At 46.6% G+C, this 27386-nt stretch overlaps 1 protein-coding gene across 3 annotated transcripts in view; it reads left to right on the forward strand.

Moving 5' to 3' along the window:
* Positions 1 to 4571: 4571 nt before the first annotated feature.
* Positions 4572 to 27386, forward strand: part of ARHGDIB (Rho GDP dissociation inhibitor beta) — a 53933-nt gene continuing 31118 nt past the window's right edge. Inside the window, exons 1-2 of one of the 3 annotated variants that reach the window (XM_086958085.1) lie at positions 4572 to 4846; positions 17895 to 18080. In XM_086958085.1, coding sequence (XP_086814211.1) covers positions 17903 to 18080 — 178 coding nt within the window. In that variant the 5' untranslated portion in view covers positions 4572 to 4846; positions 17895 to 17902. Of the gene's footprint in view, positions 4847 to 6019; positions 6170 to 17894; positions 18081 to 27386 lie in introns of those variants that run through there. The other 2 variants (XM_086958091.1, XM_086958100.1) reach the window with 2 other exon arrangements.

The following is a 27386-nucleotide window of genomic DNA, read 5'->3' on the forward strand; positions in this document are numbered from 1 at the left end:
CGGTTTGAAACGCGTCAACCTTATTCTGTTTTGGTTTGACCTACGTTAATGGCCATCTTCATTTTTGCAAATGTTTGTGATATAAAAAAACATAATTTAATTGTATAGTGGCATATTAAATTTTGTATTGTGATTTTGGTTCCATGCTGCCACTGATCAGGTCTTGAATATATAATGGCACAACTGTCTTAATACATTTACGTAGGTCCCATCACATTTTTAAACCTTTTCTTTGCACCACCAACTGTGTTATGTGTTTGTATATCTTAGTTTGTGTGAAGGGAATTCAGCTGTGAATGAGGAAGTGATTGTGAAAGAGGGTGTGTGTAGTGAGTTTTCGAGCACTGTGATCTGTTCATTCACGTCGGTTTCCATGTTTATTGCACATATTTATAAATATTTTGTATGCTCTGTTTTCGAAAAAATTGAAAAATAAAAAGCTATTTTGATGGATTAACTCAATCACGAGACTAAAAATTGAAGTTTCTAGTCTGTTGATAAAAGCATTCAGTTCATTAGGTCTTAGTGCTGGCATCTGTTTTGGTTGATTAGTTAAGTAGACTCTGCCTCACTGAAGAGAGTCAAAGCCCTTGGTTGTTTGGTAACCGACAGCGTGACAGTTACCAACCCTCTCGCAAAAACGGAGCTGGTTTAAACGTGTCCGATACTCCCCCTCAGATGCAAATAATTTAGAGCTTCCCATGTGATTGCTATGGACTTCGCAAATAATTTACAGCTTCCCAAGTGATTGCTATGGCCTTGCAAACAATTTAGAGATTCCCAGGTGACTGCTATGAGCTCTAAATTGTTTGCATCTCAGGGGGAGTATCAGTCACGTTTAAATCAGCTCATTTTTTCCGAGTGGGTTGGTAACTAACAGTCACGCTGTCGGTTGCAGCGCAGAATAACGAAGGTTGCAATTGTACAAGGGTAACAGGTTGAGTGGATTAGGATTGTTTCCGTTTTTTTGGTTGTAGTATAGAGACGTATAAATAGCTCAGTATGTGTTCAGATAGGAGATGAATTCATTTGGGTAATAAATCGAGTTTACAGCAATGGTGTGCATAATCAAGAAACGCATGTGAAATAGTTTGTTTCACATTAAATCTTAACACAGAGCACACTATAAGATAGGGTACAATAGCAAGTCATGTAATGATGGATGCATATGTAGTCACACATTTGTGATCAATTGGGTTAACCAGTGTGTTTTATTTTAATTTACATTCCATAGCCCTGACGAAGGGCACATCTACACGAAATGCATTGGGTTTATACATGCATGGTTCCCAAGGATGTAACAGGAATTCAAACATGTTACAGAATAAGGCCTGGATCAGCATTTCTGCAGCATTAAAAATGTGGAATTGCATTACCTCTGTAAGAATATTGACGAACTCATGGAGTAAAATATGGATTACAACATAGTTTCAAAAAATGCTTTAAAATTGTCTAAATTGGTTTTGAGTGTTTACTTCCTCTAATGGAACATTCGTGTAGCTGTAGCAGCTTCAATTCTGGAGGGCGTTCCCCAACCAGTCTGAATAGTGAACGTTTTGCTGTGCTACTAGTACAGGCCCGGGTCAAGGCAGCACGCTAAATTTTCAAACTCTTTGAGCAGTGGTTGATACAAGATCAAAAAACTATTATAATGGAGTGCACCGTATCGAAAGGATTCATGTAGCAGGGGCAGTCCACAGGGCAGAAACAAAACAGTCACAAGGCAGTACAAATGTACTCTTTTCATGAACAAAAACTATGGAATGTATAAAGGCAGACCAAGCAACCAATGAAAAGCAGTGTTCGTGTGGTGGATGTGTTCAAACTCCACAAAGGGATTACAGTATGCCTCGCAGTGCATGCACGCTGCCTCTAGGCTCGATCTAAAAAAACAGAGATTTCATCAGCAGTCATCTTTCCTCCCACCCCTCCAGGAACCAATCGTTTCAATTCTTTCACTGTGCATTTGCAACATTACCAGACTTTCCCATCCCAAAAAACGTGGGCAGTTACTCTTAGCTTGAATATTCTCTGTTCCTGATACCCGATGAATAGGAGGCTTCATCTGCTCATTAAGTCTCCAGGGGGCAGATTTATGAGCCCCGTGTGCCACATTTACGCCGCCATTGCGTCACACTTGTGACGCAGCGGCGGCGTAAACCATGCACCACGTTGCCCCCTATTTACAACGTGACGCATCTAGGGAGATGCGTCACGTCGTAAAGACATCCGCCACATGAAACCTGCATCAGGTTTCATGTGGGCGTTCTGGCGCAGGGTGGGTGTTCCGTCACAGGAACGCCTCGGAAAAGAGCCTGAGTGAAATATACAAGATTTCACTCAGTCATTTTTCCGAAGCCGCTGTGTCAAAACCTTGCACCTGCTTGAAGCAGGCCAAAGGCGTGACACACCATGTTGAGGATAGGCCAGGTTGGAACAGTGCTGGAGTTGCATTGCACCCGCGACATAACTCCAGCACTGCGCCAACCTTACGCAGGCAGATGTGACACGTGAGGTTCTGTGAATTCTGAACCCGTTTCATAAAGGTCATGGTTTTGTTACGAATTTGATAGTAGCGAACCGTAACTAGTGAGTGCGGCAAGTACGAGTGTTTTCGCCATGATTTGACCGATGGATTCACTACGTATTTAGGGATTTCGTTCTGAACCCTTGGGTTCCATTTTGTGCATGGCAGCCATTTTGTGGTTGCCCTCACATAGGCTGATGACTACGGCCGAACGAGTCTTTAGTACACGTACACATTAGCTGACTTCTGAATGACCTGAGTGAACTGACCCCGTTGCCTTAAGCTGACCTTTTTAAACCAGTTCCTTGCCCGGTAGCTGATCAAGATTAAGGATCAGAGCACAGGACATTGTAAAGTTTGGTATGCGCACACACACACCCCTTATCCTACTTCTCATCTGTTTCTGTTTCTTCTTTTATGGCCTATATATGATATGGGTTGTGGTCCTTTATTATGGGTTTGTCCGGCCTTTTCGAGAAAGAATGTTGGGCTTTCCCGTGTAATTAATAGTGGGCTGGACAACTGAAAAGTGGGTTTGTCATCATGCGATATCTTTTGCAATGCTACCTATGATTGGACAAATTGTAAATAGTGGGTGTTTGTCCAGAATATGATTTTTGGCATAAAAGACGATGTCTCGCCTTACGAATTTGAGCAGTCTCTAACGAACCTACTTGTGTCGTACTTCGTAGACTTCTGTTCCTGGTTGCAGCAATAAATTTGATCTTTGACGTCACCGAGAAGTATCCTGTGTCTCTGTATTCTAAGACAGGTGAACCTGAAGACTTTGGGCGTGCTCCTGGCGCCGCTGGGTTGTAAAACCCGGTTCTTCACATGCATCTGTTTATCCTTGCGCCACTATACGCCCCATTGTAAATGCGGCGCCTCTGTGGTGGGGCAAGGGTAAACTTGCGTCACTCATCTTTCCTGGCGCATCCCTGCGGATTTGCAGGGATGCGAGAGGAAACGTAAATCTGCCCCCTAGTTTCTTGCCTAGATTCTCTTCTCTGGCCTTGCTATCAAGAAACTAATAATGACAACAATGCTAATTTCTCTGACTAATGAAACCTTGAGAATGCACTGGCAAAGAAAGTGCATGCTAACCAGGCAAAATACATTTCAATAGTCAGGCCTTTAATTAGGCCTACTTTAACTAAGCATTTAATGTGCACTTCTATTTCATGAGTTATACATGCACATGTGTAATTTCTAAAAAACTGCAAAACGTGAGCAAAAGAATACATTTTTAATTAAACAAACATAACTTGAAGTATAAATGTAAAAAGTGAGTAGATACATGTTCGTGTAATTTCGAACGTTAGTGCACACGTTTATAAATCTCCAACTTTTACAGTGAATACATTTCAGTAATGCGTTTAAATATGTCACACAACTTAATATTAATAAGGCACAGAGTGAATATAATGTCAAGTGCACATATTGAATAGCACTTCTGTGATGTGTAAGGGTGGAGCCTAGATAATGCTACTCCTGAATGCAGGGCATAGTGGCTTCTCCAAAAAGCTCTCTTAGCCAATCACTGTCTCAGTCCGTCCCATGTCATCACATTCCATTCTTCGAAGCAAGATTGGAATGTGATGACATAGGGTCTGAACAAAACACATTGCAACATAAATTAGTAAAGTCATGCGGCATGATGTTTTTTTTTTGTTTATGCGTTATGTTGCCTGCGTGTGTCGCTTACCAAATCAGTTACGTGTAAGGTTGGTTATTTACTGTATTCGTTACGTGCTATTTTGTCATTTGTTGTGCTATTTGATGCGATTATTGTGAGAGGTTATTTGCATTGTTAGTTGTATGTATTTCGGTATGTTGTCCCCAAGTTAAGTGGCGTTTTTGTAATCTATTTTAATAGTTACGTGCAGAGTTGGTTATTTGCTTTGCCAGTTATGTTATGGTTTATTTGGAATGATTGAGTACATGGGGTGATTTGTGATGGGGCTTGGGCTGCCTGCACAGGTGCACCCCTGGCATGGCCCCTTTCCTCCACGCCGAGCTTGCTGCTTCTAGTGGCGAGAAGTGCTCGCCTGCGATAACCAAGTGCGCTTCATCTACACGAGTCGCGCTTCCTGCCTGCACCGGCCCCCCCAAGGCGCTGCTTTTTTTCTCAGCCAACTTCCTTCCTCTTTCAACTGCCGATTGCTAGAGGAGAGCACCAGTGACACCGAGGGGAACGGGGTGTTGAGAGGATCCGAACAACTAAGGGAACACGAGAGTGCTGCGAAGACCCGGCCCCCAGGAGAGCGCCTTCGACCCAGAAAGGAGTACCGCCGAAGAGCGTAAGACAGACACCAGTTGGTATGTACAGCGGACACATAACTGGGTCGTTCTTTGTTGCTCTCTCTCGGAGCCTACATACTAAGGCGTTTATTTTTACAGGCGTTTTGTCAAGTGCCGACAAATCCCGCTGAGAGATTACTAGGCGCTCTGAAAAGAGAAAATCCGGAATAAAGTTCAGAAACGGGCGAGGAGGATATGTAGAGTGCGGTCGAATGTGAGGGGCGTGGCGCACCTACTAGGGCCCCGTTCTCTGTCGCAGTAAGAGTTATCACCGTGCCAGCCCAGGGAGTTCTGTCTCTTCTCACTAGGGGTGGTTTCATGAAGGCGCCCACGGGAGGGGAGGGGGGGCCTGGTCACCCAGAGATTTGCCGTCATGCGTCTGTCGTTTCAGGGTCAGTTGGGGGCTGAAGTGCAGACTGCATCCATCTAAACGTCCAGTTTCCAAATATTTAAAGTAGTGTATACGCAGAAGGCGGGAGGTTTATAGCCGGGGGTAGAAGGGTCGAGGGGGTGTGCAGGCTTTGAGGGGAGCGTGCAGTAACCAGACGCAGATTATAAGGTTCTCGTGTAATATAAATCTCTCCGACCCCCAGGAACCAACTTCGCGCAAATATAAATGAACAAACACATAAATTAGCCAGGTGGGTTGCTAAATGCACGGAAGTGTGGGGCAGGTGGGTGTTACAAACAGCGGGCTGCGCAGGGGCCTTCCTGACAGACAGCCAGGAGGTTACTGGTAGGTGTGGCGGGGGAACCGGAGTGGCCAAATACAGTCAGCTGCGTTAGGTTAAACACGAGGGCGTGGCTTGGTGCAGGTACAACCAAGGTGGGTGTCTGATACACAATACAGTCAGCTGCGTTAGGTTAAACACGAGGGCGTGGCTTGGTGCAGGTACAACCAAGGTGGGTGTCTGGTTCCAGGTAGCGAAAATGTGTCTCTGGTCTCGGCTTCGCTCATTTAGTCCGTCACCGTCCTGAAAAGGACAAAAACCTGTGTTATAATTGGAAATGCCCTGCTTTGGATGGGTCCTGGTTGGGGAGGAAATGAAGCCCCCGAGGTCCACTGGTCATGAAGATACAGACTGAAGTTTGTTCCCCGTGGGGCTGGGCAGAGATCCACGTGCCTGACTGCGAGGGGCGGGGGCTAATTTCACCGCACTAATCCTCTCTGTCTCCGTGTACTTTTCCCTAATGAGATTATCTGGAACCAGCTGCAGAGTTTGGGGGAAGGGAGGTCAGAGGGCGTGGGCAGAGCACCAGCAACTCTATGTACTTCCTATTCTGAGCGGGCGTGTCTCACGGGATTTACCTCGAGTTATGGTGAACCCAGCATTTTGAAAGGTAATCTGCTGTCCTATTATGTCTGACCTTTGCCCTTCTCCATAAACTATAGCATATATATCTATAGCTTTTTGTGGCTGCACCAGCACAGAAGGGTGTCTGTGCACTTCTTGTTGGTGGCTGTGACTACTTTAACTGCATGTTTTGCTGAAAGCAGAGCTTGAAACAAACATAAATGCCAACAATTTGGAAGAGGAAAGTGGAAGATTAAAAAAAAAAATACTCGGGAGAATGTATTTCTCCCATTGACTAATATTACGGCCTGCATTGGGCCTATCGGCGTGTATGGGACTTGCAAGCGTGCTGCTGCAGGATCGGAAATCAGAAATACAAATATAAGTTGTTTCCATACCTGACCGTAGCAATTGAGAAAGCGCAATGGCAGGAAGAGAAATCGTGACAAAAATGTTTGCACTTGCTTGCCGGAGCAGATTATTGGTAGTGCATAATCCGAGTCGCACGAGACCAGTCGCTGCCATCTGAAGTCCGGAATCGGGTTTTGGTTGCAGGAATCGGGGGGTGGGAGACTAGCTTTGAAATCGGCGATCTCCCGTCTGAGTCGGGAGACCTGGCATGTATGAACAAAGGGCAATTATTGCCTGCTAGTGGTTCCAGGCTTTGCTGTCAGACGAACATGAATTTCCTGTCTCATGAGTTCTTGCAAACACCATCCCAGGGGCCAAACCGTTTGGTCTGTGGTGTGACCGAGTGCCTCAATGATGCCAGCAGGTTGCAGTCGTTGGGAGAGGGTTCTTACGGGGTTGTAAGGGGAGCTTTGGGGAAGTGAAGCAAGAACATCTAGTGGCTGAATTGCACAGTGTGAAACTAGACAATCTGGGATCAATCCAATTTACCCACCACCCCCCCTTGACTAAATTGTGTGATCCTAGGCACCTGTTTGATTTCACCTTGCCTCCTTTTCCTTCATTATCACATATAAGATGACCTTGAAATACATGACGTTAAGATGTGCGCGATACAAAACCTTGTCTTGGGTTTGTGCATGTATAATAGCAGTCCAACGTACTCAGAGGGTACACATAAGAAATACTTGGCCCTTAGTTCACTATTTGCATTGGTGTCAAGTTAGGGGGAAGCACAAATGTTTCTGAATTCAAGTTTGAAAACTATCACTTTAAAAAAAATATTTTGCAACACGCTCATATAATCTGTTGTATTAAGGTGAAATACTTTTGTATGTAAATGAAATACACTTTTTGAATTTTGAAGAGACTTTATCAGATTTTTACAAATGTAGTGCAAGATATCTTTAAGAATGAAGGCGCTCCTAAAGTTAAATGATGCAGGACACCTTAATTACTTCCTTTCTATAGCTTCATTTAACCTCTAAAAAAATGTTTGCCCATTCGTCTAACATTTTTCTGAGTGTTAGTGTTCAGTCATGGTAATAGCTACACAGTGTTGCTGTTGACCAGGAGGCCGCAAGTATAGGCTAGGAGGCCGACAAGCGAGCCCCGGTCCGTACTTTGAATATCACTATCCTATTTGGTCTCCACTGTGCCTTGCCTCTTTCGGTGTGGTACCTGATTCGAAGTCCCCCTCGCCCCATTCCTTAATGAATGCTGTCAGCAGAGCATGCATGAACTCAAAGGACTGCACAGGTCCATTCTGCGTTGGCGGGATGCCGAAAACAATATATTGTGAGCTGAGCTTCTGTTTTACGCACTAGCTGAGTTTTTAAAGTCATCTCATTAATCTGATATTTATCTGAGTTAGTGCATTATTTTAGACAGCACTGCTTAAAAACTGTGCAAGGCAGAAAGAACTTGCTCACAGTTTCTTAGCCGTACTATTGGAAGATACAGCACCAACTCCAAAAGTAGTTTAAATGAATTCACTTTGCTCACTGGAGTTTTCTCAGTAATAGCTGGGATGATAGCTAAAATGATAATGCAGTAACTGAATTTATTAACCATTTGCATTTGGTTAACAGGAAATTTCCAGCAGGGAAGCCCCTCTATCGCTGCATGCCCTGTACTCCCAGATTGAGCTCTTTCTAAAACTCTCAAAGTGATTACCCCGCCAATGTCACTGGCACGTACTCACTGAGGGGAGGAGAGCCAGGGGGCATAGCTTCCATAGGTGCAGCAGGGGCAGTGGCACTGGGGCAGAGGGGACCACTAAACCCTGGGTATTTCTGTATCTTACCATTCAGACAGCAGCTACAGGACCCATTTCCATCCTAGGGCCCGTGACACACTGGCTACGCCACTGAGCAGAGCCCGCCTGCGCCCGAGAGCAGGCATTCTACCTGAAAATGTCCCATGGATTTTGAGACCTCCAGGAGAGCAGATACCCCCCCCCCCCCACCCATCACTGCCCGTGTAAAATGGTAGTCACAGGCAAGGTTTCCCACCAGAAAGTGCCCCTGCTCCTACAGCACTCTATGGACTAGCATCCCCCCGGGGGGAGGGGGTGGAGGGGTATTTTCAAGCTGCCACACTTAGATATTTAGGTTCCATCACATACATTTAGCTGAGAGTGGCTGTGCATTGTGCGATTGGTCTGTACTGCACTCCTGGTCATCTGCAAGCAGCTTTGCCAAGTACCACACATCATGCGTTAGACTAACGCATTTTAGTGTGGTGGTCTGCATCACCACACTAAAATGCAAAGTCACGCGTTATAACGCCAGGATATTATACTACGTTAACTGTGATGAGAGGTGGCGCAGACTGTCATGGCAGAGAGGCTGCCGCGTGGCTCGCTCAGGTATTGACAGACTGAGCCTGTAGCTCAGCTCCCTGCTGTCAGTCCTCAGACTGGTGCTGTGGCGGGGAGCCGGGCAGCGCTCGGACCACTCAGCTGACTCAAAAATTAATTGATTATTTTGGTTGGGACCTACTTGGGGCAGAGCCTGGACATTTGTGTGTCAAGTATTCATGCATTTGAGATTGATTGTCATGGACTAGTTCCACCCCGGCGGGCTATTGGTAGGATCTGATTGTGGTGTTGGGCGCTAGGCCCGCATTATACTAAATAAGTGAGACACAGACACAGGGATGATTGGTTAGAAATGGGCCCAGAGCACGTGCGCTCTGCCCTCTTTATTGACTGGGTCACGTGACTCGTGACACCAGTGGTGGGTGGGTGTAAAGTGTGGGTTACATCATTTAAAACAACTAGACCGTATCCAGCAGGACACTACATTCCTCCCCAACTTTAATAAAAGTTGAGACAAAACAAAGTGCGAACCTGTGGGAGGAAAAACACAAAATATGCAATCTCATAACTTTAGAAGGAGTCTCTTCAGCTGCTTGCTAGATGACGCCGGTGGAACTTGACGCTGAAATGTTAGTCTTCTTGGGCTCGACGTCCTGGTTCTCGGTGGGCGTGCTCATCTGGACTTGCGCCATGGCAGTGTGTTCTTCAGTCCATCGAGATCTTGCTTTTGGGGTGACGCCGAACAGGATGACCAGATGGTAGATTTGATGGAGGTTGTCTTCTACTAGTCCGTCTGGTTTCTTCACTGTAGGCAGCTTGGCTTCAAATTGCCAAGGAGGGAGTGGATGAAGGACATCCCTCTCACTGAGACGCCCCTCTCACGGGTGTTCTCCTGCCACGAGATGTCCCGGAGGCCCTCTTCTTCAGGTTTCCGCTGGGCTGGGTGTTCTCTGCAGCGTTGCTCCAACTCCACAGTCTGGGTGTGAATGGAGGAGGCGATGAGATAACTACCTCGCAGTCCGTGGCTCCACCTGGAGGGTGGCTGTTGACTTCGCCTTTGCGCACAAGTTCCTCTTCTTCCCAGGACGTGCAGGATATACAGCGGTGGATCCATCTCTCTTGTCAGGACCCTCTGCCACCGGTGTCCCTGAGGCCTTTGCCCCTTGGATATCCACGGGCTGGTGTGGAGTGGTCAGTTCTCCTTCTGCCGGATGTCTGAGCGCTCTCCGCATCCAACCTTCCGCTCAATCCCAAAGGTAGGTGTCTCCAATGGACCAGCCTGTACTCTCCTGTAGTCGACCAGTCGTCAAGAGGAACTTGTAAATAGATGCCTGTTCTGTTCTTAGTGCCATCAATGTTCTCCTGGACATGTGGGTCACTGTACGCAGTGTTGTGGTGTGTGTCGCCTCTTCTTCTGGTGAGTGTGTAGGCTTGTCACACCTCTCCTCACCTTTCTGAATGTTGTTGTTCTTGATGGCGTTGTGCCACATGACTCCTTTCTTCTCCTCCTTCCTTCATGGCATCGTGCCCTTCTCCTTTTTTCCTTTTCGTGAAACTATCTGGTCACCTCGCTGTCCTTGTCTTCCTGACCAGGCTTCTCCAGGCAGCGTGCACTCCACCTGTTTCTCTCTGGTCTTGTCCTGGTGTTCGGACACTGTCTTCTCTTCTGTGACTGGACCGGTCGTTGCAATCTTTCTTGCTTCCTGTTACTTATGGTTCTTGTAGGAGTTGCGTCCTTCCCTTTGGGTCCTCTTGCGGACACTCTCTTGAATATTTGGTTCACGGACGTCTTCTGTCTTCGGAGTAGACCTCCTGCCAGGTCTCTCTGTGCTGGTGACCATCTGACTGGTCGTTCCCCTTTATTTCTAGGCGATTCTCTGGCTTCTTGTTCCTTGTGACCAGGCTGGGTGGTCACCTTTTTTCCTTGCGACTTCATCTTCGTTGGCCACCAGACAGGGGTCGGCTTATCTTCTTCTTTGCGACTTCGTCCTCCTTGCGACCAGACTGGGTGGTCTGTTTTACCTTCCTTGCGACCAGACTGGGTGGTCGGCTTCCTTTCATTTGCGACCAGACTTGGTGGTCGGCTTCCTTTCATTTGCGACCAGACTGGGTGGTCGGATTCTTCTCCCTGGTGACCAGACCGGGTGGCCGGCTTTCTTCTCCTTGCGACCAGGCTGGGTGGCTGGCTTTCTTTTCCTTGCGACCAGGCTGGGTGGCCGGCTTTCTTCTCCTTGCGACCAGGCTGGTTGGCCGGCTTTCCTTCCTCTTCGTGAGACTTCATGCTGTCTGTGACCTTTAGGATCGCCACTTGTTTCCGTAGCAGTGCTTTCGCGTTGGCACGCTTCTGTCAGTGCTCTTCGTAGTCTTGGGGCGTTAACCGTGCCTGGTTGCGTCGCCTTCTCTGGTTGTGTAATGATCTTGCGGCACTCTTTCATTGCACGTCCTTGTGCATGGAGTTCTTTCACTCTGTGGGACTCGTGCCTACAATCTATCTGCTGCCTCCCAATCCCTTTCCTGGACTCACGCCTTACAGCAGGACTTTCCCTGCACCATCAGTGAGGCAGTCTTTCATTGCTTGTGCTTTCCCTTGGGGACAGGATCACAGCGGGTGAGTGCCTATGGTTCAGGTGCTTTGTGAGGGAGGTGAGTGGCCTCGTGGTGAATGCGGGTGCGATACCGCCGCTTGACCAGTAGAAGGCGCTGAGGGGTTTCGGTTCTAGTCACGTTCCATTTCACTGTCTTCTGCAGTTTCTACAGCGCTGCAGGCTTAATGTGCTTTGACTCTTTTGGGCCGACCATACACCGGGCTCGTTCCGGCATGCCTCTGGACTTCAATGGTTCAATATTCACTGCAGGAGAGGGGCACATTGTCAGACGGCCGCCTAGCAGTAGGATTCCGTCTTCCTTCGTGGTGAGTCTTTTGTTATTTTTGTAACCCGTGCCATGCTAGGAGCTATACTGCACGTTCGACGCTCTGGCATGGGGGGTGGGGTTTATGCTGGTGTCGCTCCGGTCAGGTTTCTGCTCTCACCCCCACCGCAGCAGCTTCTTACAGTTCCACTCTGTGCGGGGTGGGGGTGTGTAGGAGGTGTAATTGGGCCGTGCGTGAGGTGGCACTGTCTACCTTTATTGTGGGTAGGCTCAGCTTCCAAGTGCATTCCTTGGCGGCACTAGCTGGCGGCCGCCATGACTTTTCTTCCGGCCACAGCGGGTGGGGTCCGCTTGTAGTGCGACAGTGCCTGGCAGCTCTTCACACGCTGCGGGCACATTCACCCTGCCGCCGCAGCCTCATCTCACACACGCTGCATGGCAGGGAACAGGGGACGCTGAAGGCAGGCTGCGGTTGGGCTCTGCTGGCCCTGCGTTACTTAATGTTTATAGTGGGCCGCCATTGAGTTCGGCAAGGCGCCATAACTATGCGGGTGGGCTCCGGTTTCATGTCACCATAAGGGGGGGGGGTCGCTTCAGGGTTGTGCGCCCCCCAGGCACTTCTCGGCACCTGGGCTCACCTCTGGCCTGCGGGCCTCTCTCCGGTGGGGTCACGCTGTTGCGGCTGACTCTGGTGGGCTCCGGTCGGTCCGCTTCTCTTCCCGGGCACAGTTGCGGCCGGTGCAGGTGGGCTCTGTCCTGTCCTCTTTCTCCTGACATGCGTGAGAGGTGCGGGGTAGGCTCCCGGTCACCTCTTCATGGACATCTGGGCCCGGGGCAAGGCACACACCCCGCGGGCCTCTACGCTGGCTGGCGCTGATCCTGTGGGGTGGGAGGGGCGCGATGTCGCCCTGCAGCTCTCTCCTCTTTCCCCACGATTTTTTCCTGTGGCTGTGGCATGCTGGGCACAGCTCCGACTCGTCGCCAATGTGGTGTCGGGCGCTAGGCCCGCATTATGCTAAATAAGTGAGACACAGACACCAGGATGGTTGGCTAGAAAATGGGCCCAGAGCACGTGCGGTCCGCCCTCTTTATTGACTGGGTCACGTGACTCGTGACACCAGTGGTGGATGGGTGTAAAGTGTGGGTTACATCATTTAAAACAACTAGACCGTGTCCAGCAGGACACTACACTGATCCAATGATTGTCCTGCCTGTGCCCCCAGGAATTACTGCAATGCCGCCCAGCAACAGAACACCTGTCCGACCCAGGCCGTGTGGCCGGAACAGGATGTTTAATTTCCTTCCTGTGCCCGGGCCCACAGGACTTTCTTGCGACAGTGCACTGCTGCCCGGCAACCGAACAATCCTGTGCTGAGTGAGCCAACGACCAGAGAGGTGCAGAGTGACTTTTAAAGGCGCACGGGCCCTGGCTCTCTCAACAGTGGAGCCACCAGTTTAACTTCGCAGCTGAGAGCTTCTCTCATCACTGACTGAGACAGCCAATGTCTCATCTCTACAGCAGCTGAGCCAAGTGTGTGCACCTGGCTGAGCCAGTGAGTGTGACGCGGTGAGTCTGATCCAGGTTAATAAAGGAAGCACTAGGTCAGCGCCCTTCCATTTCTGGTGCTTTGCAGGAGTTTCAAAATCTTACACTTTCTCGTTGCTCCAGGCCATCATTTCTGATTTTTAGATGTTTCCCTGGTCTTCACTGCTTGATTTTGCCAGCTAGAAAGTGCCACTCTGCAGAGCAGCGCAAGCTTCATTGAGGCCCTCACCAGTGAAGCTCTCTGCCTGGCAGACACACTCCCCCAGGCACTTGTGAACCAGCACCCTGGGTGAGTCACCCACTCTCTGACTCTGCACTGAAGTTCACTCTGACAGCTGCTAGCTTACCTTTTAACAATAGTATGCCGTAATTCCGAATAATTTGCATCAAAGTAAGGCAGAATTTTCATAATTTGTATTTCAGATCTATGAAACTCGCATAGTTGTCATGGGGTTAGGTTAACTTGCTCCATCCACAAACAGCGAATGAATCGCATGAAATAATTTGAGATAAATTGTGTGGCTCAATTTCTAACTCCTTGCAGTTGTAAAACCTAAGCTGTCAGTATCCCATGGTCTATGGTGCTGCTTTGATGCCCCACACTAAAGCCAGTCTTCAAATAAGTATCTGGCGCAATTTGTGGAGGTGATAAGGCAATAAATGGGCTTTAGGTCTGACAGCTGGAGCAGCCAATGCAGTCTAGATCTCACAGCAGAACAGAAACAAGGAAAGAACAAGGAAAATGCACTCTTTTACATGATAACATCTCAATTGGTAAATGCAATCACTGCAGATGTATTGTGTGTAACTATAATTCAGTCATGGCACAAGGGGAATAATGACCTCCACTACAGTACTGTGAGCTGCCATCCTGTAACTGAAATCACTGTGAATATACAGGATATTGTTTTAAAATTGTATTGTACACAATATACAAGAGGAGTTGCACTGTACAGGCATCCGTTTCAGGGGGTTTGTAGCAGTACATATATTTTTAAAGCTTCTCATTGCTCAAAAGTGTATAATTTCTTGTATTTATCTCTTTCCATGCACTCTGTGCTTGGTTTAATACATAAGAAAGTATCACTCAAAGGGTCACACATTTGACAGTTAAATGTCACTCGTAATTGTATGGAAACATAGGCAATTTGAAAACGTGGCAGCTATGCCCTGTAAGTAAAGTTACAGCACCTGAGCTGAGCTCTGCATTGCAGTCGCTGTCTGCACAGAGTTGAGTTCAGTGTCAGTGAGGCTGGCTCAGGCTCTGTGCTGGGGCCTCTCTCACATTCTTCTGCCCTTCCATTTTTGGTGCTTTGCAGCAGTTTTAAGATCTAGGGGCCCGATGTAGGTAATCCTCATTTACCGAGTCAAAAATACCGAATTTTACCGATTCGGTATTGTAGATTCGGTAAATGAGATGTAGCTAAAAATTCGGTATTTTTTACTGAATCGGTAGGATTCGGTAATTACCGAATCGGTATTTACCGATTCGGTAATTTACCGATTCCCATTTATTCCTATGGGCCATGAGGCCCATAGGAATCAATGTCAATTATCGAATCGGTAAATACCGATTCGGTAAAAATACAGAATTGTCAAGGGGAACAGGGTGTCACTTTGACACCCTGTTGCCCCCTAAGGGCATGTATGTGTGTCACATGGCACAGGTGTACATGCACAGATGTGCATGTACACAGGTATTCGTTATTTACCACCAAATAGTATTTGGTGGTAAATAACGAATCAGTAATGGCCTGTGGCACTGTTTAAAGTGCCACCTACATCTGGATTTACCGATTTGGTAAATTTACCGTTCGGTGATTTACCGATTCGGTAAATTTACCGAATCTGTAAAATTAAGGCCACCTGCATGTCAAAATCCAAATACCGGTCGGTATCAGGCGAAATCGGCCGTTACCGACCGGTATTTGTTGACCTACATATGGCCCTAGGTTTCTTGTTTCTCAAATAGGTATAATTTCTAATATTTATGTTTCCCTCATCTTCATTAGTTGATTTTGCTCATGAGAAATCTGTGTGACTCACAGTTATTGAATGTCACTCATAATTGCACGAAAAAAATTAAAATGTCACACATAAGCAATCTTAAACCGTGGCAGCTATGTGCAAGCCTTTATTGAGGTGTGGCGAATCCAGGCACGGAGGAACTTAGAAGCACTCACTCGCTGCTGCCCAGTGACACCTAGTCAAATGTGGTATTTTGATCCCGTCCTGATACGTCTCACACTAGCACTGGTGATGTTTTACTTATAATGGAAACAATTAGACAAAATGAGACTACATGTCCTAAGTGCAAAGTGCTGTTGGTAGGTCAGGACCAAGGCTGGACTGGGAACCCAAAGCAGCCCTGGCAATATTGTCAGACCGGCCCCTGAAGAAGAACTGCCAGTGTCCCATAGGCAGGAAATGCTTGTTTCTGAGGGCTGATATTGCAGCACCACTGCAAAACTTGCCTTATATAATAAAACCGAGCCACTCCGCTACAAATCCGGCCCACCCTTCCAGTCTCCCGGGGAAACGCCTGATGCCTGCTATTGCCAGTCAGGCTGTGGTCAGGACTGGTTGGCAATGCCACATATCTCGTGGCTGCATGACAGTCTTGCATCATGCCGACCTAGTCCCAAGGTTCAAAGTGCTGTTGGTAGGCCAGGACTGGATGGCAGTGCCACATATCTCGTGGCTGCATGACAGTCTTGCATCATGCCGACCTAGTCCCAAGGTTCAAAGTGCTGTTGGTAGGCCAGGACTGGATGGCAGTGCCACATATCTCGTGGTTGCATGACAGCCATGCATCATGCCGGCCTAGTCCCAAGGTTCAAAGTGCTGTTGGTAGGCCAGGACTGGATGGCAGTGCCACATATCTCGTGGCTGCATGACAGCCATGCGTCATCCTGAGCCAGCTCTCTTCCCTGTTGACATTAACCACCTTCATACAGAATGTGTGATCACGCCTTGCAGTGGGTGAGACATGCAGCTAAGCTTCTTCCAGTGGAGGAGCAATGGGGCTCTAGAAGGGAAATGAGCGAAATGGCATGGGTGTTTGAGCAAGCGATAAGAGGCCACGGATCACATGGTGTGTCTTTTGGTGGTTAAGATTTTCTGAGTTTCTCCACCACTTCCTGTTTCTAGCTGCTTTCCTCTCTTGGGTCTTGCACCACTGAACTTCTTTTGAAATAAAATGCTCCAAAAATGGGTAGAAGATTTTTAAGAACTTGAGCCTCCAGTCCATGGTCGTATTGCCACTGAAAATTGGCCCAGGCACCGTAATAAATGTGGCCCACATGAGGAAATCAGATAGCAGAAAAGTGCTCCACATTTGCGAATCAGGTCAATTATAAACTTTAAAGGCAAGCTGTAAAAGTGTTTTACAAGGTTGAGTGACTACATGCATTTGTGCTTACTGCAGTCAATGTTTGTAGTAATATCAGGCAAATCAACAATAAAAACCGTCCCCCAAGACCTTAAACAGGCCCACAAACAGCAAAAAGCAAACGCAAAAACAGCCCAGATACTTATCCGGGAGACCAGCCTATAGGGCACTGCATGATTGCCATATAGGTCAGTTTTACCCTGCTACGGGCTCTTTTTCCAAACCGTCTGAGAGTATTCTAATTTTTCTAACATGATCTTGGAAAGTTCTCTCAGAACTATTGTGTTCAAAAGCTTTTAAATTGATGCATTTTAAATTGTCCGAGGACTTATTGCAGGTCCCAAGAAACTTTTTGCAGGTTTCTTAAAAGTTGTTGCAGATCCCCAGATGTTTTATGAGTAGGAACTTTTTGCAGGTTTGCGAAATTATAGCAAGCCTAAGACCTTGCAACTTCCTGATGGTTCCATGATCTTCTGAAAAGTTTTCGTAGGCCCTGAAAAGTTAGATGAAGTCCATGCAGGTCACTGAACGTTTTCCGGGTCTGAACTTAGTGCAACGTTTTGAACTTCTTCATGATCTCTGTTACCTTTTTGCAGGTGAATTCCTTGTGTCTCAGAGAAGTTTGTTTGGGTGTCTCAGAACCTCTCACCAGTCTCTAAAATCACTTGCTGATATTTAAGAAGATTTTACAGCTATTTTAGAAGATCTTGTGGGTCTCTTATTCTGGGCTTCAGATGAGTTCTTGCAGGCCTCTGATGCACTTGTAGGTCCACGAACTTGTGGCGGGCCTTTAAAGTTCTTACAGGTCTCTGAGAACATTCAGATTTCAGAAACGTTTGCAAATCTCTGAATCTCTTGCATGTCTTTGGTCTTTTATCAGGTTTCTAAACCTTCTTAGAGTTTTAGAAGAGGTTTGTGCATGTTCCTGATGTTCTTGAAAGTCTTTGAGATTGTTTTGTGGGCCGCTGAGCATCTTGCAGACCTCTGAAAAGTTCTTGCAGGTCACTTAACTTTTTGGATGTCTCTGAGAAGTTCCTCAAGTTGTTGTGAGACGGTTTTATTGGTTTCTGAGTTTCTTGCAGGCCTCTGAGATACTCAACCTTTTGCGGTCTGGAGAACGCTTGTTCAGTGAGGTGGTGTACTCTAGGTATCTACTCTGCCCAGTTTCATGCCTAATGTGTTACCATAGCTCTGCCCATTCACCATGCTTACGGTCTGTTTGCTCCTACCAGAGGCCGCCATGACGGAACCAGCACCTGAGACTCCAGAATTGGCAGAGGAAGATGAGTTGGACGGGAAGCTGAATTATAAGCCCCCACCACCGAAGAGCCTGCAGGAAATTCAAGAGCTGGACAAGGATGATGAGAGTCTGGCCAAGTACAAGAAGACGCTGCTGGGTGACGGACCTGTGGCAGTTGGTACGTGATAGTGGCCCTAAGGGTGAACCCTTTGGGTATGAAGTAAGGGGGCTGGGGCCCTGGCTGTGAGAATAGTGGGTGTACGGAAATATTGCCCTATAAAAATAGCATAGCCAGAATATTGACGACCACAATATTCTAAAAGTAAGTGTACGTTGGAGCAACTTTGCAGTAGTAGTTACCCTGGCTGTGATATTTGCAGGCTGACCTTTAAATGACAATATTCTGGTAGAATGCTGCCCAGGGCACTAGGTATGCAGTGAGGGCGTTGGAATAAGGTCCAGGGTATGAATGAAAGGGACTAAGCCCTAAATACCAGGGGAAGAGTTTTGGGATGGGCAGGCCAAGTGCAAGAAGACCCCGTAGGCCAGTAAGAAGTTATGACCCAATTTGTAGGCCCCCACATAGGGGTCTCAGTTCCTCCGCAAGAGGGAAGAGCGTCACAGAAGTACGGACTAAGTACAAAAGGCGCTGTTCTGTAATGCACCTGTGGTGTTAAGAAGGTGGCCGTGGAAACTGGTATGGAAGTCCTTGGGTATGAAGCATGGGAGTGAGGGTGGGGTCCCAGGGCCATAAATAAGAGGAACATGCAGGGCGAGGAGTTGGCCAATTGCAAGGACACTTCCCTGGGCAATGTATCTGTTGGAGTGAGTGAACAGCAGTGGAATTGAGTCCTGGGTATGGAGGAAGAGGGAGTTGAAGCCCTAGAAACAAAAGAAGGGGCCTGAATAGAAGAGAAGAACGTTAGGGGAGCGGCCCCAAGTACAAGGTGCAAACCAGTTCAATTTCTGATCCCTCCATTGGCATGTATACAAATTACAATTAGAAGCCAGATAAATTGCATTTTACTCTAAGAAGTCAACATAGCATTTTTAACTACAATGGGTCATTCATTTTGTATAAGGTATTTAGGACACTGTGTTTCTATCAGCAAATATTTTGTTTACAGTATTCTGGTACTGTAGAGTGTAGGCCTGGCAGCATAAAATCTAATGCCGTGTAAGATGGTCTGATTGAGGTATGACACAAGACAAAAGTATACATACTATAACAGAAAAGAGGAAAGTCCCAGCGATATTACCCAGTGGGGTACAACCCTTACCCTTGCCCCCCGTTAGCCATCTGCTTCATCGTGCTCTGCTTCACCGACCCCAACTGTAGCCGTCGGTACCCCTTAAATATATGTCAAGAGTCACGCCATCTTATTTTGTAACAGTTCTGTCGCAGAGTGGAAAGTTTTTGTGCCTCATATCTCTCTTTGACAAAAAGTAATGCAGAGGCATCCATGCTTGTGTACACCTGAATGCTAGTCTTAGCTGCATAACTCTTTTACAACAAGTAGCACCTCCCAGGCTAAAGGACAAACGTTTGACTGTGCCAGCCGTATTTTTATTTCAATTCCAAAATATTTAAACCACTCCTAAATACGTTTTCACTAATTAATTCAACCCCCTCTCTATCGAACTAACAAGGTTCTCTTCAGCTATGTTTACCAAAAGCAATATTCTAAAGGAAACTCGCTTCAACGGACTCCTTCCACGAACCCTTCCCAGGCGCCTCTGGGTTTTGAAACCTTTTTCAGCCTCATGGAGTCACTTGCGGCTCTGTCCTGCACTGTCTCTGTTTTGAGCGCTTCCACAGATTCAGGCTAAACAAGCATTTTCAATGCAATAGGTCCCGCATTTACGCAAGTTTGAGCTATTGACATTTCAAATAAAAATGCCTTTTATTTTTGTATTCCTTTTTAAAACCTAAATAAAAGGAATTGTCATTTACGATGCCAATAGCTTAAACTTTCGTAAATGCGAGACCTATTGCATTGCAAATGCTTGTTTCTTCTTCTCCGTGAAACTCCCTAAGTACAAAGGGCCTTAGTACGCAAAATCGGAAAACACTTTGGGGCTGCTTCTGTTTCCATTGAGAGGTGATATGACTGGACTGTTCCTGTATGAGCAAAACCAAGACTGATTTGCTTAAGGTGCATCCCTTCGCATTTTCGTTTTTTTCAGTAGAGCAAATAATCTTAAAAGACCCTTTTTGGATTAAACTATTTGGAACAATAAAAGTCCTTGATTCAATGATGAGGTAAAAAAAATTCAAATTGGCTTAAGTGAGCAGATAATAAAAACAATGATGGGGAGACTATAATATAATTAGGAGAATATAATATATTGACATAGCTGCCTTGATAGAATTGAAATTAGGGAAGCAAAGGAAAGCTACTTCTTTAATTATACCTCCCAAGCTTTGATCTTGTCGGTAGAGCTGTTCCATATTGTATCAATACTACAATCTATTTCAGCTTCCTGTGCTACCTTATACATCTCCAAACAACTATTTGATAATATTGCTCAATTTGTCTTCAAGAGTAAACTATGTGATAGCATCCAGGTAGAAAAAACTCCTACAAATGATGACCTTTTTATGACAACTCATGAATGAAGTCCAAAGTGTGATTACTTAAAATCCTTAACATACATTTGGTATATTGTGGGGGGAAATCTTACATAGATTAGTACCACAATGAATACTTAAATTAGTCACTGGTATATAAGTGTGATTTTAAAGTACACATTTTATTTGCTTAATTGTGGCATTGTCGTCACTCCTAACACTTAATACCTGGAATATCTGTTAAAATTAAATAAAGGAAAGCAATCGCCATGATTTTAAACACAAAAACATGTAACAACTAAAATGCAAACAATCTTGCTTCAGACTTCCGTTTGTTTTGAACAAAATGATTACACCCCTTATTTACTGTGCGGTCCACATGGGAGGTAGTTATTTGAATGGGTCACATACAGGACACTCCTGTCATTAGGCTATTGGTTATGTGTCCATAAAGTTATTTAGTATATTAAAGATTGGATGACGGCTCTGAAGGAAAATGTTCTTTGCATTTCAGCCCCTCGTTAGTGTGAGCCTCCTCAGGACTTTGGAAGAAGGAAGTTCCTATTGATCATATAACATGTAAAATATAAAGTTACTGTCAGTGCTATACTTAAAGGTATCTTTACCTGGTCCTTCACGCAAGGTGCAAGATTAAGTATAATCCACACAGAGCCAAAATTAAAATGCACGTATCCGAAATACTCTCATGCTGCTTATACTGTCTTAAGGCGAGAATTGATATTGTGATAAGTCTGCAGCTATCGGTGTGTGTCTCTATTAAAAATGCAACCTGCTTTCCGAAGTGTCTTAATGCTGTGAAGTGCTGTGTGCTCACCCATGCTCATATTCCACCTTGCTTAAAAACGAGTGCATGGAGCATTCTTAATTAGAAGTGCACAAGAAAAAGAATGTGCGCCCTATCGCCAGCAGTGTAAATAATAAAGTTACCTTTTCGGCATGTTAGCTGAATGTGGTATGTGTGCTTTGCTGAAACAATGTGCGAGGCGCTGCCTCGCTTTACTGTAATGACAAAGCCTCTCAAAAACTGCGTAGTCTGAAATGTATTGCTCGAGTTAGGGGCAGAGCAAACAAAACAACATGAGCACGACAAGCTGTGTGGACAAAGACTCGTGTAAGTGGAGGGTCTGGGGGTTAATCTGAGTTTGAGCTGCAAAGAAAAAAAAAGATTGCTGAGTCAGCTGTGGAATGGCACGCCTGGGTGCTGTGTATGCCGTTATGACTGCGCCCATAGTCGGGTTGCAACGTGACTTACTAGTACAGCTGGAATCAGCGAAGTTCTACGCCTGCTTGTGCCAGTCCCGGCTGTTCCGGAAGTTAGTAGGAGTTGTAATGAACAAGCAGCAGCTGAGATCGCCAGGGTTTACTGTATGTGAACGTGCAGCAAGGCGGAAGAGACGCCGTGCACGAGCAAAAGAGACGACGTGCGCGAGCAAAATATCCAGTCTAGGTGGGCAAGGGTCCAAACGAGACAGGGCGCGAAGAAACAGGGCTCACTGCAAATCAAAAGCGAGCGTTTAGCATAAAGTGTGATGCGCGCCAATGAAAAGCATGGACGGAGATTCAACCCCACTTCTGAAAGCAACCCGACGACAGTAGAACTCGTAGGGCATGCAGCGCATGCGCTGCAACGCTAGGCGAGAACTAAAAGACGGGCCATGTTCTCAGTTATTTTCCAACATTTCTTGTATATGTAACGTTCTGTATTTGAAGATCAATACCCCCTTCTGTGTCTTCATCGTCCCAGTGAGTATGAATGTGAGTCCTGACTGAGTAAGACAACCTTTTCCATAAGTGGGTGTAAGGCTGCCTGTTTTTTTCCCATTACATTTAGTGGCTTGTCCTTCTTCTCTTTCTGCACACTAGTCCCAACCTCCCTCTACCATTAACACAGCCCCTCACCACCTGCCGGATTTTTTTTTCTTCCTCCATCCAGAGATGAAAACCTGACATTTTAAATCGCAGCTATTATTTCCTGTTTATAATGTTTGTTACGTTTTCCTTGTAGTATGTTTTCCTTGTTTCATCTGCTGTGCATTAGTAGGATGTCTCAGGTTGTGGAGATCTGCAACCCGCCTCCTTTATGCCTTCTAGCTTGGTGTTACAAGCCATTCATTGAATTTGGAAGTTCTTCTTTTGTGCTGGCTCCATCTCAGCATACCGTCTCCATGTGTTCAAGGAAATGCAGGGGGGACGGGGGCTGATTTGTGCTGCATTGCCTGGCCTTGGCATGGCGGCCTACCATATTAGGCCAGGCGGCCCCCATTAAGTGTTTCTGAAGCCTTAGGCTTTACAAACACTTATTGGAGATCGCCTGGGCCCTTCTTCCATTTTTGCCAGGTTCCTGCGGAACCTGTTGTAGGTATTAAAAAAGTAATCCAGGCGAAGAGAAAAAAAAGGTATCTAGCACCATCTAGTGGTATAGTCGCGTAGGCTCTCGTTATCAATGAAGGTAGCATGCTTTCAATAAAAAAATCTTTCAAAATTGCTTTAGTAGTGTGGGGAACCGTGAAAAACACCGCACGGGGGGCCCGATGCCCACTCCTCGTGACAGCTTTGGCTTGGTCTGACGCTTCATCGGCAGGCATGCCTCGACTTTGAGTCTGTCTCCACTCACGGTTCAGAAAGCAAGTCCCCTCAGCTTTTTGGGTGGATTACCACAATAATGTATTGTATTGTAATTGCATTTATATAGCGCTTATCGATTGTGACATGCAATTTACTTTCACCCTTCTGTGCTTGGTAAACGGTACCATTAGATTGAGGGCCTCCGTACCCCTCTGTGCTCGAGTCCCAAGGCGCTACGCCGGATTCAAATGTGTTTGCATGTGCATTTTTAAGTTTTGTTGTCTGCCCTTGGAATTCCTTTGGCTGAGGCCACCCCTTCCCGTGTTGCAGGTACTGTTTCCACCCCGGCATTTATAAGCACCACCCTAGTGCATTCTGGGTATTGTAGTCCTGGTTTGCATCATGGACTGATTAGAATAGTACGCCTAATTATGGTTATTTGTAGGAGGGCTTCTCAGGGCACGGGTGAGTATCTCTTGGCGCGCCCTTGCAGGGTTTCTCGGCCTTCTACTTATGCCCTGGATTGAATGTGTTTTGATATGTCCTGGAAGGGGTTTTTAAGGCTGCTGGTAACGGTCCTTGTTTTAGGTTTCCGTTTGACTGGATTTTTGCAGGATGTCCGCTTTGTTTTTCTTCTCTACTTCTACTTAACCATGCACAGCATATCGTCAGTTGTTTGGGTGCCTACAGTCAGTTTGTTGGGTTTCTTATACCCTGCCATACATAAGGACTGGTACAAGGAAGATGGATGTGGGGTTAATAGACATTTGAGGTCTCCATGCTGCACAGGGTTTCAAGCGTCATGATTTTGGAAGAGGCACGTGCAGATTACTGCCGGGTAATCTTCATGAGCCCTAGACTTTCTTGTTCGAGTCATTGTGTCCACGTGGAGTCGTTGCCCTGTGCCAGATATTCCTATATTCCTTGACTGCAAATACTTTCCATGTAAGCTTTTTATGCTAAAGGAATAGCACTTTACGGGCCCATACTCTGCCTGCCTCTGGTGTCTGGTACCTGTGTTCCTACATACTCCAAAGGCCAAACTGTTGAAGGATTCATTTAAGGGCATACCACGGTCCTGTTCTGTACCCATAACCCATTCCTACTCTTTTCCAGCTGTCTTTAAAACACAAATGTAGGAAGCAAAAGAAAGCACACAGATCTTAACACCAGAAAAGAGACATGAAATGTAAAAAGCACTCGACTTCAGAGCATGTCACAGAGCTACAGCCTGTACAATAGGTAGGATTTCTTTCTGCTTCCTCAGAGGAGACTCGTGCCTTCCAACGGGCGTGTTTGCAAGTTTTGCATCACATCCCTGTGGCGCACCTCCCGAGTCACTAAAGTCTCTGCTCCCTCGATGCCTCAGGGTTCATCAGCATTGAAGTTGAAGCTGTGTCAGAGGCAGGTCTCGACTTTGAAGTCTGTCGATGCGAATGTTATAAGCACAGCCAGATCCAAAACTGAGTCATATATTCATGAAAGAGAGACCTCTCAAGTATCCCTCAACAGAGAGGACATTTTGCAATGTCCTCGTGGTCTCTTTGGTTCTGACTCTGACGTAGATTTTAAAGGGTCAGATATCCAAGTATTCAGGAAGCAGACTATCTAAAGATGGCTGCCGTATTAGTGAGACGCATTTACAAGCTTACAGTAAAGTCTATACCTGATGGATTTGGGGTCCATCCCACTAGCGTCATTGTGCCAGGCCAAATGATATGCCAGGCAGCCATTTGGTTCTTTCTTAACATCTAAGCAGAAGAGTAACACTACATTCCTTAGTGGTATAATTAACAAGAGGGATATCCTACACCCACTTCTTTCATGGATGCTAGTGAAGACGTTCATGTAAGGTATCTGTAAGAATGACTATCCATAACAAGCATTGGCATAGTCAATAGGTCTCGCCTTTGGGACTTAATAAGTGTTTAGCCAGCGCTATTGGCTTCGCCAATGTCTTTAAGCTATATTGTAGAGGGTTGTACGATGGCACATTGCATGCAAGTACTTTGCATGCCTTTTACACACATTTTTTAGCGCTCATGTTTTTACCTCAAATGCATTTAAAACGCATGCCAATACCACACATTGTTTTTATATTTAAAAACCATGAATTTCTGGGGGGGAGCCCCCCAACTTACCTTAAATGCGTTGTATTGGCCTGCGTTTTAAATGCATATTCGCGGTAAAATATCTGCGCAAAAAATGTGTTTTAAAGGCTTAACGAGGTAAATAACTCATAAAGGCTGTCTCCCATTGTAGAGCATTGTGACTACTGTGTAGCATGTAGAAAAGTTTTTATAAAAAAGTGTGATAAGCATTTTCCTTACCTTGCATATAACCAAGAAGACATGATGTACAACTGAACGACCCTATTAAAAATAAAAAAAGAACATAAAAAATGTCTTCTAGTTTTTTTGTCTTTGCAATGCTGGCAGATACTTCATGCCTGTTCTAATGCTTGTCTGTTATAGCCTTGTTTTGGTGGTGGGGGGATATAAACCACAGGAAGGTGGAGGTTGGAAAATAGTACCTGAATTGCAACATGAGCAGCGGACGGACACTAGGGGAAAATCAACAGATGCAAGATTCCGAGTGCAGACTGAGGTGGTGCTGACTGATGCTGAGGAGGTGGTGTGCTGGTGCGGAGGTGATGCTTAAGTGATGCTGAGTGATACTGGGGTTGTGCTGAGTCATGCCGAGGTGGAGTTGAGTCATGCTGTGGTGCTGAGTCATGCTGAGGTGACGGCGCTGCACTGGTGCTGAGTTGGTATTGCGCTGAAAGGCTGCTCGCTGATCCTGAGATGGTGCTGGGTTGATACTGAATTGGTGCACTGATGCTGAAGTGGTGTTGAGGTGGGGCAGCGCTGGTGCTGAGATGGAGCTGCACTAGTGCTGAGGTGGGGCTGTGCTGGTTCTGGTGCACTGATGCAGAGGTGGTGCTTTGCTGATACTGAGATGGTGTTGTGCTGATGTAGAGGTGGTTTGGTGTTGATGCTGAAATGGTACTGCAGTAGCAGTGGTGCAGTGATGAGGAAGTAGTGTTGTGCTGATGCTGTGCTGATGCTGAGGTGGTGCTGTGGTTCTATTTAGGTAGTGCTGCTCTAATGCTGTGCTGAGGTGGTGCGGAGTGATGCTCAGGTGATGCCATGCTGGTGTTCAGGTGGTGCCGAGTTGGTGTTGTGCTGGTGCTTACGTGATGCTGTACTGGTGCTCTGCTAATGCTGAAGTGGTGCTTAGGTGGTGCTGCATTGATGCTGTGGTGGGGTTGCGCTAATTCTGAGTTGGTGCTGCGCTGATGGTGGTGCTGTGCTGATGCGGTGCTGTGGTTGTTTTGAGTGATTCTGAGGACATGCTGCGCTGGTGCTGAATGATGTTGTGATGCTGAAGAGTCATGCTGAGGCGGTGGTGTTGCTCTTGTGCTAAGGTGGTGCTGAGTGATGCTGAGTTGGAGCTGTGCTAAGGTGATGCTGAACTGGTGCTGAGTTGGGCTGCGCTGGTGGTGCACTGATGCGGAGGTGGTGCTGATGCTGAGGTGGTGCTGTGCTGATGCTGAGGTGGTGCTGTGCTGATGCTTAGGTTGTGCTGTGCTGGTGCTGCACTGATGCTGAGTTGGTGCTGGAGCTGTGGCGATGTACTGATTAGGAGGGGGTGCTGTGCTGATGTGGAGATGATACTGAGGTGGTGCTGTGTTGATGCTGAGATGGTTCTGTGCTGAGTGATACTGAGGTGGTGTGCATGTGCAGAAAGGGTTCTGAGTAATGCTTTGATGCTGTGCTGGTGCCCAGGTGGTGTTGAGTGATGCTGCGGTGATGATGTTCTGGTGCTGAGGTGGTGATACTGCACTGATGCTGAGGTAGGTCTGCACTGGCAGTGAGGTGGTGCTGAAGTGATGCGCTGGTGCTGAGATGGGGCTGCAGAGGTGATGCTGTGGTAGTGTTTCAGTGATCCTGAGGAGATGCTGCTCTGGTGCTGAGGTGGTGCTGAGTGATGCTGTGGTGGCGCTGACCTGATGCTGAGATGGTGATACTGCACTGATGCTGAGGTAGGTCTGCACTGGTAGTGAGGTGGTGCTGAAGTGATGCTCTGGTGCTCAGGTGGTGCTGTGACTGGGCTAAGGTAGTGCTGCACTGGGGCTGAGTGATGCAGAGGTAGTACTGTGCTGATGGGTATTGCACCGTTACATCGCAACTTTTACAACGGGAGGCTATTACAACGCAACTTTTACAACGCTGGTTCCATTACATCGTATGCCATTACAACGCAGTACATTACATAGCAGATGCTATTACAACGCATGCCATTACATCGTAAGTATTGGTAAGT

The sequence above is a fragment of the Lissotriton vulgaris genome, chromosome 1_1, assembly GCF_964263255.1.
Source record: "Lissotriton vulgaris chromosome 1_1, aLisVul1.2, whole genome shotgun sequence".
NCBI lineage: Eukaryota > Metazoa > Chordata > Amphibia > Caudata > Salamandridae > Lissotriton > Lissotriton vulgaris.